At 37.6% G+C, this 20,026-nt stretch overlaps 2 protein-coding genes across 2 annotated transcripts; one reads left to right on the top strand and one right to left on the bottom strand.

Annotated features, from left to right (window-relative positions):
- The first annotated feature begins 1,036 nt into the window (after window positions 1-1,036).
- LOC148836670 (monocarboxylate transporter 14-like) lies at window positions 1,037-9,997 on the top strand. The gene is made up of 5 exons (XM_088914721.1): window positions 1,037-1,280; window positions 4,241-4,527; window positions 6,449-6,592; window positions 7,420-8,436; window positions 9,837-9,997. Exons 2-5 carry the CDS (start codon window positions 4,269-4,271, stop codon window positions 9,995-9,997), a joined length of 1,581 nt encoding a protein of 526 aa, XP_088770847.1. The 5' UTR covers window positions 1,037-1,280; window positions 4,241-4,268.
- Window positions 9,998-13,178: 3,181 nt separating this feature from the next.
- Window positions 13,179-19,993, bottom strand: fbxo36a (F-box protein 36a). The gene is made up of 4 exons (XM_088914756.1): window positions 19,898-19,993; window positions 17,071-17,179; window positions 16,572-16,744; window positions 13,179-13,462 (listed from the first exon to the last, which is right to left on the bottom strand). Exons 1-4 carry the CDS (start codon window positions 19,991-19,993, stop codon window positions 13,277-13,279), a joined length of 564 nt encoding a protein of 187 aa, XP_088770882.1. The 3' UTR covers window positions 13,179-13,276.
- Between the last annotated feature and the right edge of the window lie 33 nt (window positions 19,994-20,026).

The following is a 20,026-nucleotide window of genomic DNA, read 5'->3' as shown; positions in this document are numbered from 1 at the left end:
TGGCCAAATTTCCCATGCCTCCTAATAATCCCCCTCTATGAATTGGCTACATTACTTTGTTCTCCTCTCCCCCCTCTCACTCTGACAGCAGGCGGAGGTCACAGTTAATGGCAACGTCAGCTCAAAGATTTGGTTCAATCCACCAAATAGAAACTGGTGTGCCGACAAGCGGACCCTGCTGATGCGGGATTAACGCTAGGAAACACAGCTTCCTAGCGTTACAGCTCCTCTGTCAAATGTTCAGTGGCGCTCAAGTCTGACAGTCACTGTCAGACTTAACAAAAAAGTTGACATTTCATGGGAAGCATTTGGACAAGTGGTCCTGCGTGAATGTTGTCATATCAACATATTGAAAGATGAGCTTTCAGCAAGGCCTAGGTCTAGGTCAATATAGCGCCATGCAGCCAGGCTGCCCTCAGTCGCTACAAATGGAGTCATGTACTGTAGCAAATAGACATTCCTGTTCCAATAACCCAGGCGTGGTGTTGTAACTCTTGGTCTCCTATATCCTGGCGGATCTTGAATAGACTAAAATCATATATTATTATTAGTAGTAATTTTATTGTTGTTATTATTAAAGATAGTCATATTCCATAAAATTAATGACAATTAAATATTTTAAGATTTGACTTATTTACAGTAAAACTTCACTTTATGACAATGATGATGATGCTATATTTTGGAAAATGCTCTGGAAGTGACATTTTCTGCCATGCATTTTAATTCTACAATTACATCTGCCTGCTATTGCAACATAACATAAACTTGCAATTTAATAATAAGACATGGCTTCTAGGCATCTAATGAACATCAGCTGTATGTACAGGTATACAGTAAATCATTATTAAGGTTGCGCGGAATACATTATCTCTAACGAGCAATTTTACTTTTTTCGTTAAGACAACGGAAAATTAGGTTTTCACTTGTCGAACTGGCGTAGTAGTGCTATTGTAGACAAGTAAGAATACATCCAACCACACGAGCTACAGCTTGCTGTGTGCGATACGACTGCAATGTCCTCACCCAAACCAGACATAGCCGGTACGGCAATGAATGGGAACGAAGCATCAGAAAATGCATAGTAACAACGAGAAACACGGTTGCAACGCAAAAGCTTTGGGGAAAATATTTCTGCCGTCAAGCTAAAGATACCAGAAAATTACGGGAAAAAAATAGGAAATGACCGTGTGACAAAACAGTCCAAATACCAGGAGGAAATCTGGAAATCCAAAGTTTACGCATCTAAACATTGCAAGGGCGACGCTTTGAAGACGAGCGAGGTAAGATGCTGCTGAGTGAGACATAAGAGTATGCAAATTAAAGAAGACGCTATGATGTATTATATAGTTATAGATTTCACCGGGAATTGGATTCCAATCACGTTACACCTTTTTGAAAATGTATGTAGAAAAAACATTCCTTAATCAGAGCAGACCTGCGGCGAAGTACTAGACGTGGCATTTTGCAAAGGTAATCTAGGTTCACTTGGCGTCTTCAGCGGAGCCTCCTCGAAAGTCGAGGGGTGCCCATTTTCCCCCCGTACCTGTTTCAGTCTGAAGAGCGGGGATCTAATGAATAGTTTTATTGTAATTAAAATACATGGTTTCTCAGGATACCTGTGACCTAGACTGCCTAAAAAACTATGTTGATATGTTGCAATGTAACACCATTATTAAAGCATAACAGATAATACGACCCCCACCACGACAAGCTGATTGAAAATGGATGGACAATTCAATATTATTATCATCATTATAATATGCTACCTCATAGAATTAATATCGTTTGTGTTTTCACACACACACACAATTGCTGACTTAATAAATTGCTGGTATAAGAAAAACTATAGTACTGTTCTATAAATTATGTATTATATTACATATCAAATAAACTTGTGAATGTCTTCATTTACTTATCAATCTAAATACAAAATATACAGAACTATAATTTATAACTTTAAGGAAATGTATACAATATTTCTAACTCTAGAGTATTTGACAGTACGTAACAGCAGAATTGCACTTATGTGTAATTACTGATGTGAGGAAGTTTTAAAAGCTTTCGAAAGCTTGTATTAAAGAGCTATGAAGTACAGTCATACAGAGCTACAGTATGTTTCTCAAGCACCATTCCAAAAGACCTCTCCCTGCTGTGACCTGCTGTTACAGACAGCAGCCAGAGAGGCACAGTTACGATGGATGAAGTCTTCAACTGAGGGAGCTGGTCCATAGAACAAGAAAGGTAGATAGATAAGACTTTATTTATCCCGAAGGGAAATTGTAGAGAAGGTAGAGAAACACTGATACAGAGCACATTATTCTGAATCGATTAAACAATTGTTTCCCCTGTGCATCAGTGGTGTGAGTCATGTACTAAAACAGACAGGTGCAAAGTTTGGCCTTTTACAGTAAGTACCTGTGGTGTTGCATCTTCTTCTTCCACCTTAAAAAAATAAAGTTGAAATTTTGCCAGGACAGGCAGGGTTGAAAATCACCACAAGGTGATGGACTGTGCAGTTAAATCCTGACGCTAAACGGGCTGTGGAGGTTCACATTTAACTCCATATCCGCAACTCCCATGGAAATGTTAACTCATGTTTTTACCACATTGCCGTAACTTGAAAAGCACAACAATTTGTTGGACCACAGATTTTATGACCTCAAGTTGATCTCCACCTTATCTCCCCAAACCCCTGTTGTATAGCAGCCACCGAGATAATATTACTCTCTCAAGACTTGTATCAGCCTGCTGATGCCTCTCTAATGAGTTATTTTACCATTGCTTGCATTTCACTGGTGGCTCAGGTGCAGCAAACAAATTATGAAAGTCCAGCATATCTTTCATCAAGTAGTTAAAACATCAATAACTGCAGAAGACCAGCAACTCATTGACAGGGAGGTACTGTACACCAGACCACAACGAAGATGAAATGAGCATTTTCTGTTTTCAAATGTGAGCACAACCCAATTACTGGCTTAAAAGAGGAGGGGTAGTATGCTTCAGGAAAGATTCCTGGCTTTGAACCCCTCTGTCCGAGGAGATGCACTCTGTCCCCTTCGGTCTCCGTTGACACTGACACACCAGTGCAGGGGACGGTGCAAGGTGTCCAGCCCTCCTGCGGAGTGAAAGGGAGTAGCTGTGCGTTGGTGGCAGAGTTAGGAAAGACAAACAAAAGACAAAGAGAAAGGCGAGGCCAGATTGTCTCCTGGGATGCAGAGAACTTTAGAAATGTGTGCTCGGGCTGGCTTCATAAGTTGTTTTTTAGTGCCTTTCAGACACATAGTCTTTGGTTGACAAAAAGTTGAAAATACATAAATCCACTTAAAAAGCACATTTGAATCAGTTTCCACTTAGATTAAGTATTTTGATGGCACACTTTCTCTTTCTAGATAAAATTATGCTTCTTCATCAAAAAATCATACTAAATATAAATATATTAATTTATATATTTATAAATAAATACTCATACTAAATATTCATCCTTTAATCAGGGACTTGCTGTATCCACTATTTGTCTTGGAAGATAGTGCATAGTGCATCCACAGAATTGAAGGATAGTGATCTATTAAAAGTATATTTGCAAGAACTTCTCAGGCTATAAGCACATTTGTCCTTGCTTGCACATCATCTTGTGAGCTTCACTGTCATCCCTCAATTGTCTCTTTTCTTCTCAAACCTGACCATTAGAAAACAGCTCAGTGAAATCATGGTAAAATGAAGGTAAAACGGAGGTAAAATGCTTAGGTCACAGGATGATACAAATGAGGGAGATAAAAATAGCAAAGTAAAAAAAATAATATTATAAGCAGGGAAAGACCATGGAACAACTGTGAAAGTTTTACTCTAATAACTTCCATAATGATAGCAGGAAAGCAAAGGACAAAAATTCAGTTTTATTTAAAACAGTATTTCAAACTTATTCCTACTTCTTATTGGCTATGTAGAAATAATGACATCACAGGTTTCTATAAACAGATCAGGCAGTGGAATTTTCTAAATAAGACTTTTTTTAGTATTTAAACAATGATGCTAGTATATGAGCCATTTACAACATGTGAAACTAGCATTACTTGGTCAAGAGCTTATGTCGCATTTGTGTTTTGTTATTGAAAAACATCACAAAAATATTTGTGTTCCTGCTTTATATGGATTAACCAAGAAGGTTTGCTGCAGAAGTGTGGAAGAACAAATAGTGCATGTGTAGTAACAGTGTGTTTTATGAATGTGTGCTGTTGTGTAGATTTGTTCCACAAGCTTTACCGTGTGAAATGGAGACTAATGAAGGAGAGATTGACTCCAAGACAGAGGACACAACTGAACAGGAGTCTGGACTGAAATCTCACCCAGATATTGATGGAGGGTGGGGATGGATGATTGTTCTGGCTTCCTTTGTCTCCCATGTGCTCATCATGGGCTCCCACATGGCTCTGGGAATTCTCTATGTGGAATGGCTGGAAGAGTTTAAGGAGAGCAGGGGGCTCACAGCTTGGGTGGGGTCTCTAACCATTGGGATAACTCTGATCGTGGGTACGTATCTCACCTTTCTTAATTCTTCTGATATTAGCATTGCAAAGTGTAGCAAATATTACTGAATGGTACTTTATACCAGACAATTCCAGAATAATTTCAGGTTGTCTTTCATTGTTAAGTTGTAATGTAGCCTCACTTATTTGTTTAGCCACAAGCAAAAGTATTTTTGGGAGTACCGTAGGTTCTTTTCCTAATTACTTGGTAGTACATAATCTGACATTGCAAAATAACTTGTTATTTTCTCTTTCAGCTCTTATTTCAGCGCAGAGCACTGACAGCAAGAATGCAGTAGTAGATGTACAAATTTTAAACATATTGTGTCTTAAAGCAAAGGTGTCTAATCAAGTTAATTCCATAGTATACAACTGTATTCATTTCATATAAGTGACTGGAAGGTATAATTACTAGCCTTTTGATTTAGAGTTTATGTAATGTTTTGTAGAAAAAGGTCTACCATCAATGGGTACAGGGTCAAAGCCCATCTATAAACTGCTGTTAAATGATGTATCATAGTAAGCAATGATGCTTTCCAATGCATGCAATGGGGCTAAATGAAAAGGGACTGCTGTGAGCACAGCATTAGTAATGTAACTTGCATGTTCTCTGATTCAGCTCACATGCATGGCAGCAGATAACTGTCTGTTCCCTGTGCTCACACTGCCGCTCTCTTATGTTATTGTATTGTCAACAGTTAATATTCAGTTATTGTAGAATAATTTTTAAATTATTGTATGATAATAATTTATTGTATTATGGATATTATATAATGGATACTTTAGATTAGTATCAACCCTGCCAACATTTTTAAGGTGAAAAGTAGCAGATATTCACTAAGACCTAGTCTGAAAACACACATTTTCCTGGAAACAACCTGTAAGAAACACACATGCACAAATTCACATAAATACAAAAATTACCTGAAACAGTCTATTAGAAAAAAAAAATTAACCAAAAGAAAAACATTGCAATGAAGCGTGTAAAGTACTGTACATCAGTGATTAATTCAGATCAGGAAGTCTTTGACAAAATGGAGGAAAAAATTAAAATGAAGCAGAAGAGAGTGCTCACTACCATCAAACTCTCAAATGCAAGAGTTTGCAATGTTGTTGTTACTAGCATTTCACGTGCAGTGCCAGTGCAAAAGTGAAATCATTCTGTATGCAAATTCAAGTATTTTAGAAGTAAATACATTTTGGAAAAGCACCCTCCAAGGATAGGAGGATTTTTTTCCGACCTGGATGGTACAGTATACCATATACTGTAGCAACAGTTGGATTTAAGGAGCTCATGAGATGTAATTGCTCAGAAGAGGGTCCAGTAGATATCAGTGCTCACGGAAATAACCATAGCAGACTCTGGGCTTTCACTGTTTCTTTGCTGTCATCTCAAAGCCACAGTTGTCAACACAGAACTCATTCATTGACCTTGTTCTTGTCTGCTAGAGCACCTGCTTGTGAGCTTCATTTTCATTCAACATTTTTTATTGAAATAGCATAAACAATGAGGAATCCCAAAGTCCCTATTGCAATGTTTCCGATATGTTTTCTGAAGCAGAAATAAATATGGTGTCTTCTGTTTTATCTATTTTAACTCTACGCTACATTCAGAACTGTAATTTTTCTTGTATTCCCTGAATCCAAGTATTATTACAATCCATTTTGTCTGTCTTAGCAGTTCATTTCAATAGTTAAAAAAAAATAATACACTATAAGAACAGATTTATTTGAAATCAGACCTTAGAAAAGGACATGATTTCATAAAGGACATAATTTTAACTTCCATACCTCTTCCACATTCTACATAAATACAAATATTACACCAGTTCTGTGAAATGAACAACTATTGGTCAAATACAGTGAACTGAAATCTATGCACTATTTAATTTTTCCGGTTAACCAAGTTTAATGTTTTGCCACAGGACCAGTTATTGGACTTTTTGTTAGCACGTGTGGTTGCCGAAAGACAACAATAATAGGAGGAGTTGTGACAGCTTTGGGCTGGATGCTCAGCGCATATGCTTCAAACATTTACTTTCTTTTTATATCCTTTGGCCTGACAGCGGGTAAGTCTTCTAAATTGCTACCTTTTAAAATACTTTCCTACTGGTCTGCCATCACACACACACCCTGCGATAACCTTTGTCTTTTTCTTAGTCAAATAATTATTTATTATAGGTTAACTTAACTGTCTTTCACAAAACATGATTCTTTTTCACTGCACCCACTGCATGAATTTCAGCTTCGGTTCAGTTTGCCTTTTCTCATCGAAGACACTTAGAAACCCAGCACAGAAAAATAAAAATATTGGATAAATCCTGAAATGGGTGAAACCCCCAAGTTTTTGCATGGTTTATCATTTAAACTTGAAGATGGGAAAGTCAAATTAAAACTGGAGTATTAGAAATCAATGAATTCCAGAAACATCACAATGGAGATTTTGTAACAAAATTTAAAATATGTGATTTCTAATTTCAAATGGGGGTGGGTGAATATTAGTACTCATGTTATTGTTAGAGAAAAAATGTGTATAAAATTTGTTACTTAATAGGCTAAGAGGAAATCACCGTGTCTCAAACGAAGATCAGCACATTGGCAAAACCAGGTGAAAAAGATCAATGTTATCTGTTAAAAGGATTTAGATTTGAGGTGGGGCTGGCTGTGTATAGGAGCGTATAGGAGGTACAGACAAGACGGAGATTCACCGACCAATTGCCTTGTACCAATCAGTCATGTGACTGAGGGCAGCGGCTCATAACCCACAGCATTCTGGAGAATGTAGTCCAGGCAAGAATCTCCATCTTGTCTGAACCTCCTATATGCTCCAAGGGTGGCTCAGCGGTACTCAACACCCCTCACATAATGTCATCTTTCTCCGTTTTGTTCCTGTCAGGTGTAGGCAGTGGGATGGCTTACCTGCCGGCGGTGGTCATGGTGGGGCGTTACTTTCAGAGGAGGCGGGCCCTTGCGCAAGGACTGAGCACCACGGGGACAGGGTTCGGCACCTTCATCATGACCCTGCTTTTGAAGCACCTCTGCATGGAGTATGGCTGGAGGAATGCCATGCTGATCCACGGGGCGGTCAACCTCAACCTCTGTGTCTGTGGAGCCCTCATGAGGCCTCCTCCGTCAGGCAGCGGGCAACGGAAGGCCCCCGATTCTCTGGAGCCGCAGGGCCAGCGGCAAAGGGGTGTGCAACACGAGCCAGACAGCTGCTCTGTCAGACTCGACTGGTCAGAGGAGCAAGGCACCAGCCAAGAGGGGGAATCGAAGAGTCTGTCCCCAGAAGACGCCGGCGTCCAGCAGCAGGAACCAGAAAACAAAGACAGAGGCCCAGTGAAGATCATTTTTAAAGAAAAATATCCCCTTCGCATGGTGAAGACACTAAGCCAGATGACCAACAGTATGAAAATGGGATTCTGGAAGTGGCATTCCAGTTACATTGGGGATGGATCCCTTTTCTCCAATAAGGTGTTCATCTGCTTCGTCTTATGGGCGATGTTTGCATACTGCAGCTTTGTCATTCCTTTCATACACCTGCCAGAGATTGTCAAGCTATATGGCTTTGATGACGAAAACAACAAGATCCCCTTGACCTCCATTATAGCAATACTTCATATTTTTGGGAAAATTTTCCTGGGTTTGGTTAGTGACCTTCCCTACGTCAGTGCTTGGAACGTGTTTTTCATTGCGAATCTGGCAATGTGCGTGTGCGTATTTGTGCTGCCTCTCATGCACACATTTGCTGGCTTGGCAATAGTGTGTGCCATGATGGGGTTCTCGAGTGGCTATTTTTCTGTGATGCCGGTTGTGACCGAGGATTTAGTTGGGCTGAATAATCTTGCAAACGCCTATGGTGTTATAATCTGTGCAAACGGCATCTCTGCTTTGTTGGGACCACCAGTTGCAGGTAATGATGTCTCTCTTGTGTTTTCATGCTCCCAGGGGTTTGAAGATCTGTAGAGAGTGGATCCAGTATATACAGTACTGTATAGGTGTGAAATAGACTTGCAAATATTTCCTGGACCACTACAAAGGAGACAGAAGCATAATAATGGTAGTTAATAACAAGCACACAATGGCTACATGGATGTTTTCATTAATGGAGTTGTTGAACAGGGGTTAAACAGCTCTAAACCTTCAGCCAGGTCCATTATTTCCTCAGCCAGGTAGATTAACACCAAACACCAGTGTAAAGCGCACTGTCCCTTTGTATTCATTGCCCGTTTTGTCAGAATTGAATGTGAATTGAACAAGTGCAGGGGGCGGCAGGTTGGCGCAGTGGTTAGCATTGCTTCCTTGCAGTGTTGGGGGCCTGTGTTCAATGCCTGGCCTGTGGTTCTATCTGTGTGGAGTTTAAACGTTCTCCCTTTGTTTATGTGGGTTTCCTCAGGGTGCTCCAGCTGTTTGTGTCTGTGTCTCTGCCTTGTGTACCCTGCCTAGCGCCTGCTGAGATGGGCTCCAGCCCCCCTGTGACAATGAGCTGGATATAGCAGTTAAACCATGGCTATAGGGTACACCCTGGACAGGACTCCAGTCCATCGCAGGGCACACACACACTCACACAAGGGTCAGATTTCCCAAAATCTTCTGATGGAATCTGGGAGTGCTTTTATTATCTATACAGTATTAATAATTATTTTTTTTATTATTTTAAAATAAAATTATTTTTTCATTTGCAAGGTTTTAGATTGGAACATGACTGCTGAATAACATCCATCCTTTCCCCTTCCACCACCTGTCTTAAGCTACTTTGCATAATCAATGCATTAAACTCATTGCAACCATCTGAGACAAATGCTATAGGGAGCTACGTTCCAAAAACCAGTTTGAAAATGAAGGTTTATAGAAATAAGCTTGCTTTCCAAAAGTCCTTATTAAACACTATGCAAAGGTTAACTCACAAGTATACTGTATATATCAAGTCAAGGCACACAGACATTTATATTTTAATGAGAGCAGGATGTATTTACTGTAAATGACTCAGACGTTAACTTGCACATACAGCAATATCTGAAAATAAATTAAATGAAATACTGTAGAAATATTTATAAAAACAAATCTTGTTTCACATTAGCTGAAAGGAAAATCCATCAATAGTCAGAAGGCTAAGCTGTTCAACTCTTAGACATGAGAGTTTTGAAATTTTTTAATTATATTTAGAATTTGTACAGGTCAGAATGGAAAGAAAGTACAGTAGCTGTGAACTTGTAACACAGCAGTGAATGGGGCAGAGTGCAACTAGAAAAAATCAAACTTGAATTGAAACTTGAATTGTAATTAATATTGTACATTTTCTTCTTTTCTCAGGCTGGATCTATGATGTGTCAGAGACATATGATTATTCCTTCTACCTCTCTGGTGTTCTGTACATGGTTGGTATCAGCTTCCTGATGCTGAAACCCTGTCTGCAGAAAACAAGCACCACTGAAGAAAGGAAACAAGGCACTAAAGCTTCATGTTCATCATGAGTTCTCTCACTGAACCCTGAAGTACATCCTCATGTCTTTATTCAAAAATGTGAAAAAACAGTTATATTGTAATGTGTGTTATATGTAAGCTTAGTTTTATAAAGTGTGAATGTTTATGTCCTAACATAAACACAGGGCATGTCTTTAAAATGTAGTAGTTCAGGTGGGTAGCTGCGTCAGCATGCGTAGGCTGCAAAGAAACAAGTAATAGGTTTATTCCATGCTGAAAAAAAGAAGAAAGAAGAAAGAGAACACAACGTTTCGGCCGTGGAGCCTTCTTCAGGTGTGTCACACCTGACACACCTGAAGAAGGCTCCACGGCCGAAACGTTGTGTTCTCTTTCTTCTTTCTTCTTTTTTTCAGCATGGAATAAACCTATTACTTATGTCTTTAAAATGTCAGTGTATTGGATCATATAATTGGACTATGAATTGTATACTGTATGTTGAAAGACAGACAAATCTACCTGCAGCCACTACAATATAAACTCAGCTCCTATTGCAGAAGGGGACAGAGACATTAAATGAAATGTGCCTTGAAAATGTGACATTAGGTCCAGCTACAAACGTTATTTTTTCAGAGAGCTGGGGAAGTGCAACAGGATTTAGTCTTTCAGCGTTGAACGCTGACATAAGAGCTAGATTCTGAACCTCAGCTTTTTCAGAGACTCCTGCCTTTGTCCAGATTTAATATGGGACATACGAGTACAAATCTTCAGGATTTTACCAAATAATTTTAGTCACAGAGTTGTTTTCAGATTTCAATCTCAAAACTCATCAAGCATTTTCTTCATCAAAGGCTACTCACGTTATGTAGGTCTTTAAGAACTTCACTGTAACTTATCCAATGGACATGAACCATGTTAAGTAATACAACGTACAGTATATTTTTGTTTTTGAGCTTAAATGTTTTAGATCGATTCGTGAAATCTCATGTACAACATTAAGGGAATTTTAATTTATTATTATAGACTTAATGGGTTTTTCTATTATAAGATTGGAATGGGAATTGTGAAAAATATATTTCAGAAGAATGTCTGTAGTAGTAGGAAGGTGGGGTAGTGTGACTGTTAGAGCAGCTGTCTGACAGCTTTTAGATCCTGGGCTCAGTTCTGGACTGGGGTGCCTTCTGTTTGGAGCTTGCATGTTCTCATGTTTACTGTGGTTGGCTCCAGGTGCTCTGATTTTGTCTTTTGTTCTGAAGAAATGTTGGCTAGGTTGATGTCTTTAACTAGTGAGTATGCCCTACAATGAATGGACATCCCATCCAGCATGTAGTTCCCCTTTGTATCCTATGCTTCCAGGAAAGGCTCTGGGTAGCTATGATCCATTCCAGGAATAAATATTTTATTTTGATGATGGATGTATCCTTATGCAAAAGCAATAACAAGGCAGTTGTTTTCTTCCTTAATAACACTTGACTGTTTGGTGTAGTTCACAGGTGCTGAAGAATTTTTGAAAAGTTTTGAACCACAAGATTTTGGACAGATCACAGATTGTAAAAAAAAAACTCACATACATTTAAATTTTAATGAGGTTGCCGTCTTATACCAAGGGTGTCAGACTCAAATTCCTAAAGAAACTCAGTGTTTTCATTCTACCTGCATTGAATTACTCAGTTGATTTAATAATTATATCAATTGGATAATTATAATACTCCTCTTCAAGCACAGAGCTGTTTAAAGTACCTGGAATGCAATGCACATTTGAAATGGCAAATTCAGGGAAAAAAATATTTACTTAGTCACATGTTTGTGAACATGAGACGATATTTAGATTAATAAACTAATTTGTTGCATAAGAACAAGAATTAATCTCAAGTGTTTGAGATCCCTTCCCTTACCAAAACACATTTCCACTGTAGTAAGAGCTACTTCAAAACATCTCAGTACCCCTTTATAGTGATGAAAAATATAGAAAGTTTCCATTTTTATTTTACCCTGACTCTGTACATTACAACAAATTTTAAATGCAAAAATAAAGAATTTGTACAAACAATAAATAAGCATGACAAAATTCTTAATTCTTGTGTAAGGGCTTCCAAATTGATGTTTTCTTTGTAATGGTTTGTCTTCCAGCTGAACTGCTGCACAACTGAACACTTAGTTGAGATACTAATGTGTTTATTGTTTTCAGGTCTTAAACACATTGGAGGTTTCCTTTTATCTATTACATTTTCCAAGTTTAATTTTAATTCTCCGCTATTCCACTAGGTAAAAACCTTCAACTTTAGAATCTAATTAGTTCAATTAAAAAACTGAACTTTTGGCTGGAACAAAAAGTAGAGTGTGCAGGTTTCCTGAGGATCTGGAATCCAGTTTTACATATTGTATGTGTTTTGTGAAACACCAATAGTAAAAAATGAGGCTGAAAAGCAGTAACGGCTGAAATGGTGAAAATCAACAAATTCAAAATCATCATCTCCAGAAGTTAAGCAGATCATAAAACGTGGGTTTTGCAGATTGTAACTGATGGGACAGTGAATAGCTGATCTCACCTTGATGAATTGACCTGAAAATTAGCTGAACAATGTTTGCAAATGCATTGTAATTAAAATCTAATAACATTTTAATATAAAGAACTACTTCTATTTTTTTATGAGATAATAGTAGTTCTTAATAAAATCCTACAGACACTAGCATTATTGTGTAGATTATTAAAAGATTACAGACTCATACACCAATAGTATATTTTTAGAAGATACTCAGGAATGGTGACACATACAACATTTTAATAAAGAAAAAATATTAACTCACAATCTACTACAAAATACAAACTGATTTCATCATATACAAAGATATTTCAGTGTCATGGATTATGGCACGCAACATTTCAACTGCTTTAGCTGAAAAATTCTCTAACATCATCTAATCACAGTAAAAAAACAAATACTGTCATTCAATCCTCTAAACATATGCACTAAGACAAATATAAATTGCCCTTATTTGGATTGCAGAAAATAACGGAATTTTAATGGCATACAATATAAGATTATAGGCAGTTGTTTCATTCATCTAGAGTCTTAGTAAATCACTAAAAACTTTTTGAAATTAGAGGTTAAAAGCCCCTACAGTTAGAAGGTTTGTCTAGGTTGTATACCGTATATACAATACTGAAAACTTGTGTAGTTTATTAACTAAAATTCAATTAAGAGACAAGAAAACTTACATTGCAAGAAAGTCAATGTAGTAATAATACGAACATCCCTGTAACATTTACTTTTTATAACATTTTAATTCATAAAGCTTGTGTGATATCCAAATCAATGCAAGACTTTTCTTTACTCAGTTGATGTGTTAGGATCTGACTTCTGTCTTCGTCGTCTAATCTGCATCTGAAGCTGCAGTTTATTGGTGAAGAAAATCTGCTTCCAGCCCACCTCTCTGGCCAAGGCTTTCATCTCAGGAGTGACTGTATCGCAGTAACTCTCCAGTATTTGCTCCCAAAGCTCATCAGAGTTACAGAGCTACAAAGGGACACAAAAAACAGACAGAAAAGACATCAGAAACACCCACTTAATAGCCCATGGAGAGTAACTGACTATTAAAACAGGTTTGAAATTATTTGCATCTGAATAATACTTAAACATGATTTGCATTTAATATTGGTTGACGGGATGCCGTGTTTAATTTCATAATAACATAACAAATACTAGTGTGTGCAACACACCTCCCACCACCACTGTAAACAGATGAAAGAAATTCTGAACAAGAAACTTCCCTAAGCCAGGCTTTGTCTGATTAATATATTTTACACATGATCTCCCTGGGCATCAATACATTATGGATGAATAGACTTGACCAGGCCTCTTTATAGACTGCTCTAAGATGTTTCACCACTGTTCTGGTGCAGCTGTGTCAGCTGGCGAAGGCTGGGTGATTGCGGTCATTCCCAGTTGATGGCACTTGCAAGTTAATTTTATGGATATTCTAAAAAATGATTTTTTTCAAGATCTTGTGATTATGCCACAAACACTGTGTAGTTTTGAATTGGCTTACAGGAAAATCATTGTCTCAAGAAAATGGGTCGCTGAGCAATACAATTACCCTCAAACTATGGCCATACTGTTGATGGGCATTTCTTCCTTGATTTTATTGTGCAAAAGTCACAGCAATTCTGAAAACAATTTTGTACAAGGATCAGATAGATGCAGTGTCCTCTGCTTTCTAGGAAGTGGCCTCTGTCCCTTACAGAGTTTCCTGGTTTCTCTGGATTAGACTGCTGATTATTGAAGCAGAACATCTCATTATCTGTGCAACGTCTTGCAGACAGACTGCCTTCAATCATGCAAATAGCAGCCAGGCAGTCTTCATTACTCAATGGTGCATGGTCATATATTTTGCTCTTCTTGAATTAATTAAAATCATGTATCTTTGAACATCTATTTATACAGGTTTTTAATCTGTTAATATAACAAAAGCACACAAATCATTTTATTTTTTTTAATTAAACTTGCACAGTAAATACTGAGCTTCTGACATTTTTATGAAATCACATGGCTTTGGCTCAGTACAGTATTTTGTTATTACAAGGAAAAATACTACATAATTAACAAAAATTACATTATTGTAGCATTGCATAGTTAAAATGTAAGTAACATTATGGCTGTGCATAAAAAGAATAGGTTTCCTGATAATGGATGAATGGATGGAAGTGTCCATTGAGCTACTGATATAAAACCCAGGATTTCGCATTTTCATTGTGCATCAGTATATAAATCTTGTAAAATCCATGTTAAATCCTATACTGATGTACTATTCCTCACAACACTTTTTCTACACATATACTGTTAGTATACAAATTCTGTTGTGCTCTGACTAGACCTTATTGGATTTGACCAGTCATGTGAGACAATTCTAAAATAAACCACATCAGTTTACAATCTATGGGAAGTTTAAAGTAGAAACCTAAATGGCCATTAAGCATAAATGGTTGTGTGGTTGTGGAAGGCTCATTACCAAAGTATTTGCAACTCGTCTCACTTGGGGTTACCATGGGGACCTAGTCATTGTTCTTTAATCCCATCTGCCTCCTTGTCTTGGGGCAGCCCCAGAGAGACAACCTATCCTGTGCCTTTCAGGTTCCTGGCACTCAGCCAGCCTCCGCTAGGCAGTGGCAGATTTTCGTATGTCTATTTACTGGGTTACAGTTGGATAGGCTGATGCTTTCTTGGCTCTCAAGTCACAAATCCCAGCTGATACATTATCTTCTATATTAAGGAGAGCCTTAGTTGCCATTTTAGATTCCTGGCCCAATCACGGTGACCAGGAATGTAAAAATCGCATTCATACTTCTTAAATAGTAGAATTGTAAGTTTTGTACAATTTGGTTAAAATCACACTGATGCATCTTTTGTCTCATATGCACAGAGATTGTGGAAAGGTGGCAAAATATGTAATATCATTCAGAGTGCATTTTATCAACCTCAGTTTTTTAATGTTCTGTGAAAAGCCAGGAGTGTTTTAATGTTTTGTGAAAAGCACTTAATATGTGAAAAAAAACAATTAAAAGAATTGTTCAATTTTAAGTAATCATTACCTTTGTAGAGATCTATTGATACATAACAATATCTGCTCTATTGTAAAGCAATGTTCTGAACTAACAAGCATATAAGAATAAAACAACCAAATTCAAGTACAGGAAAAAGCAGTTTAATGCAGCTGACAATACGGTTTAAATACTGTGGTCTCCAAAATGTAACCTACATAGCAGGTTTTTGTTTTCACTGCAAATTAAAGACAAGTGCTCCCTCTACTGAAAATGTACTGATATTATCACTTCTGTGCAGAACAGCACCAATACAGTTTTACAAGGGACTTTAATAATAATAATTGCTTACACATATAGAGCTTTTCTGGACACTCCACTCAAAGAGCTTTACAGGTAATGGGGATCCCCTCCACCACCACCAATGTGCAGCATCCACCTGGGTGATGCGATGGCAGCCATAGTGTGCCAGAACGCTCACCACACATCAGCTATCAGTGGGGAGGAGAGCAGAGTGATGAAGCCGATTCATAGATGGGGATTATTAGGAGGCCATGATTAATAAGGGCCAATGGGAAATTTGGCCAAGACGCCAGGGTTACACCCCTACTCTTTTCGAGAAACACCCTGGGATTTTTAATGACCACAGAGAGTCAAGACCTCGGTTTTACGTCTCATCCGAAGGACGGCGCCTGTTTACAGTATAGTGTCCCCGTCACTATACTGGGGCATTAGGACCCACATGGGGTGAGCACCCCCTGCTGGCCCCTCTAACACCTCTTCCAGCAGCAACCTTAGTTTTTCCCAGGAGGTCTCCCATCCAGGTACTGACCAGGCTCACACCTGCTTAGCTTCAGTGGGCTTTAAATAGTGCCAATTTAATAGACAAAATTCAAAAGAAGAAAATATATTTTCAAAAGTGATATTTTTCTTGCTGATGTCTTACATACAATTTTGTTATTAAAAATGGAATCTAGATCTATCATATGTTTCAAGCTGAAAAGAGTGCAGGAAATGTATTCAGATTCATTGATAAATTTGTAACCTTTCATATGTTCAGGAAAGCTTTCTGTTTATCAAGGGCTTACCCTTTTAAATTTTGATGAAGTCTGAGAAAGTTGAGCCACATCTTCCAGGTCCAGAAATGAAATAATACGTAGAAGCAAGTGATCAGGAAGACGATCCAGATAGTCAAACTGACCCTGACACAGATTCCGTGTGTACTCCAGAATATTGTTACCAAAAACCGTGGCTACCTGAACTGAGAAATTAAATTAAATGTATTCAAATTTCAAAACTGCTCACAATACACACAAGTTAAGAAAAAAATGAACCCCAGTTATTAACAAAGAAAATATCAAATCAATGGACTAACTAATTTGATCAATTAATTAAGTATGCAATATGATGCTCCGTCACTACTGGAAATCCAAAAATACCTTTCTGTGGAAATGTTCATATACACATGATATACACAAGAAGAAAGAATAACTAAACATGTACTACACAGAAATCCAATAAAGCAATAACAGCAATAAAAAGAACACTTAGTATAATCTGAGCAGATATTTTATAAAACATCCTTACCCTGAAGACTGGAGTCATCTAAATAATACTGGTGGGATTCCTTAAGTTCCCCTGGTTTTGCATTCCGAAATTCACTTCGGAGAGAGATTTTCCACCACCTCCAGATTACCTTAAATTGAGAGAAAATAAGATAGACATAAAATGCAAGCTCAGAAATAATGATACAAATGCACACAGAGGAGTCGAAAGTACACGTAAGTACCCAATACTCTATACCACATTGTTAAGGCCAGAGATTCTCTTTTAAAATGTGAATACATATAGGTTTTTTAGGTAAATAATTGTTCAAACAAAAATAACTGATTTAGAATGATTTTCAATATTGTCAAAGCGGACTATGACCTGTCATTAGCATTTCCCCATGTACTGGTTGCCATAGACACATTTCATCCTATATTTCAGCGGCTGTCACATGCTATTATAGTAAAAAGGGATTCTAAGATGAACAAAGACTGTCTACTGCCTCTTCTCTGGAGATTTAACCCTTTAATGATGACACTAGCCATATACCATTTACAACAATTGACCCTTTTGCTAATTAATGACAGATTTATACTGAGATGAAATACTCTTGATTTCAACTCATGCATATTTATTTCCGAACCTGCCAATTAACCTGCCAATTTAGGGATAGAATTTCCTTTATATAGAATTTATATATGCAATTTCCAGTATAATGAAAAGCTTGAGAACAATACATTGCAGATGTCTACACACTGATATATATTGTACAAAACATACATCAAGAACATTTAAGATTTTTAATCAGATAAAATCTCCCACAAATTCCAAAAACTGTCTGCAATCAATCCAGAATAAAGAAGACACTAAGTTACATAGCAAATGAAAAATATCAATTCAATATTCTTATAAAATGGCAACATATATCAAAAACACATTGTTTTGGGGGATATCACTGCAGAAAGATGTATTAAAATGTATTAAAAATAAAGACCATTTATTCACTGCACAAGGTTTTCTATCTTAAGTGTTTCTTTAGATGATCTAGCAGACACTTAGCAGGGTGCACTTTGTGCAGTTCATTTTGTATGAAAACATAAATGCATAAGAAATCCTAGAGCATGAGGTGGAAGAGGTCATTGGGCCCATGTTGAACATCATGTGATGTCTCAAATAGAATAGATATCTTAAAATAGAACAGATGTCCAAAATAGAATCAATAGTGTATTTGAGAGGGCTAAACTACAAATTTCCACAGCTGTTCCATTCACTGTTCATGAGAAGAAGAGTTCTGAAAAGCTTCCAAAAGTCACAAAATCCAACATGGCAGCCATCAACACCACATTTCCCAATATCACTCCCTTCGCACTGCTACAGCCCCACTAAGGTTAGAAAAAGTTCTTTTGACGTGGAATGTGATTAGTTCACATCACCCTTCATTTGTTGAAAATGCATAGAAATACCACGATTGAATGAGCTCATGTTTATTGAGAAACCCACCAAAGTTGAATTGGTCTAATGCTTATAGAGGAGCTGCAGTTGAAGGTGAAGCTGTTTAATAAGACAATAATATTAAACTTTATTTTATATAGCGCTTTTAAAGGTGGCTTCTCAAAATGCTTTACAGAATGATAAAAACAATAAATAAAAATAATACACAAGATAAAACACAATTACAATATACAGAGGAGACCGTGGATTGTGGTTCTAAGTATAGTAGGAGCAGAGGGGTAAAGAATGGAACCACTTAAGTAAAGGCTCTTCTAAAGAAGAGGGTCTTGAGTCCGGATTTGAAGGAATTTAGAGAAGGTGACTCTCTGATATCCTTGGAGAGAGTTCCAGAGCTTGGGGGCATAACAGGAGAAGGCCCTGTCACCCATACAATGTAGACGGGCTTGGGGGACAGATAGGAGACCAGAATTAGAAGAGCAAAGGCTGCAAGGTGGGGAGTAGGGCGATAATAGTTCAGACAGGTACTGAGGTGCCAAGCCATGCAGAGCCTTATAGGTGAGCATGAGGATTTTAAAGTCCACACAGAATTTGACAGGAACCCAGTGCAAGGACTGGCTTTCAGGCATAGCACTGATCTGTTGCATGCAAACATCCCTTAACAGTAGTTCATTGCAGTGCTTCACCACATTTGTGAAGACTGATGGAAATAACTGCAATGATGCTGGTAATGTTTAAAACGTTTTAATTTTGCCTATTCTACTGTTGGTGGAAGAAAAAAAAACAGGCTTCTAGTCATTCCAACTTGGAAACTAAGATACACCTGGTTTCAAGTGGATGTGACATGTAGACATACTATATACAGTAGGAATATAATGTCTTTAGTGTTGGTTGAAAATGGAAATTGTTCAGGTGGTTCATTCAAGGCTGCAAATCTTAAAAACTATCAACAGTTAACCCAAGGGGTTACATCCAGCTCAGCAATAAATCAGAACAGAAGATGTATATTTAAAGAATGAAAAAGAAAGCACCATTTTTACACTGATGTGGCCTGTCTTAACATCTCAGTCAAGATGTTGAAGCCAATTCCATGGACCCTTCAAAACATGTTTCAAACTTATGGTTCGATAAGATTCTGGATCCAGCCGTTTTTACTATAGAGACCAAACTAGTTGAAATGGTTAAATTGACAGCGCCTTTTCAAAGTAATTAACTACATGAAACTGAAAGATAAGGTTTAAGATATAAAATATACAGACAAACACATTCATACAACACAATAGAAACAAACTGTACGGATGCTTATTTACCTTCCTCATCTCAATGTTTTGTTTTTAAACGTAAAGTGCAAGCACAAAGCAACAAAATACACTACAGTGCGATAACTTTCTTTGCGAGTCACATTTATATTACTTACATCAGTCTTTGTTACAAGCAACTGGTAAAAGTCTTTGTTAGGTGCAGGACCCTGGCCGCTCGTTTCAAACACAGTTTCTCCCAGCAATGACGCCATGTTTAGACGCTTTGTCGTTACCACGGCAACGAA

Source organism: Atractosteus spatula, chromosome 4, assembly GCF_055471065.1.
Source record: "Atractosteus spatula isolate fAtrSpa1 chromosome 4, fAtrSpa1.hap1, whole genome shotgun sequence".
Lineage (NCBI taxonomy): Eukaryota > Metazoa > Chordata > Actinopteri > Semionotiformes > Lepisosteidae > Atractosteus > Atractosteus spatula.
Note: the sequence above shows the minus strand (reverse complement) of the source record. Positions and strands in the feature narration are given on the sequence as shown.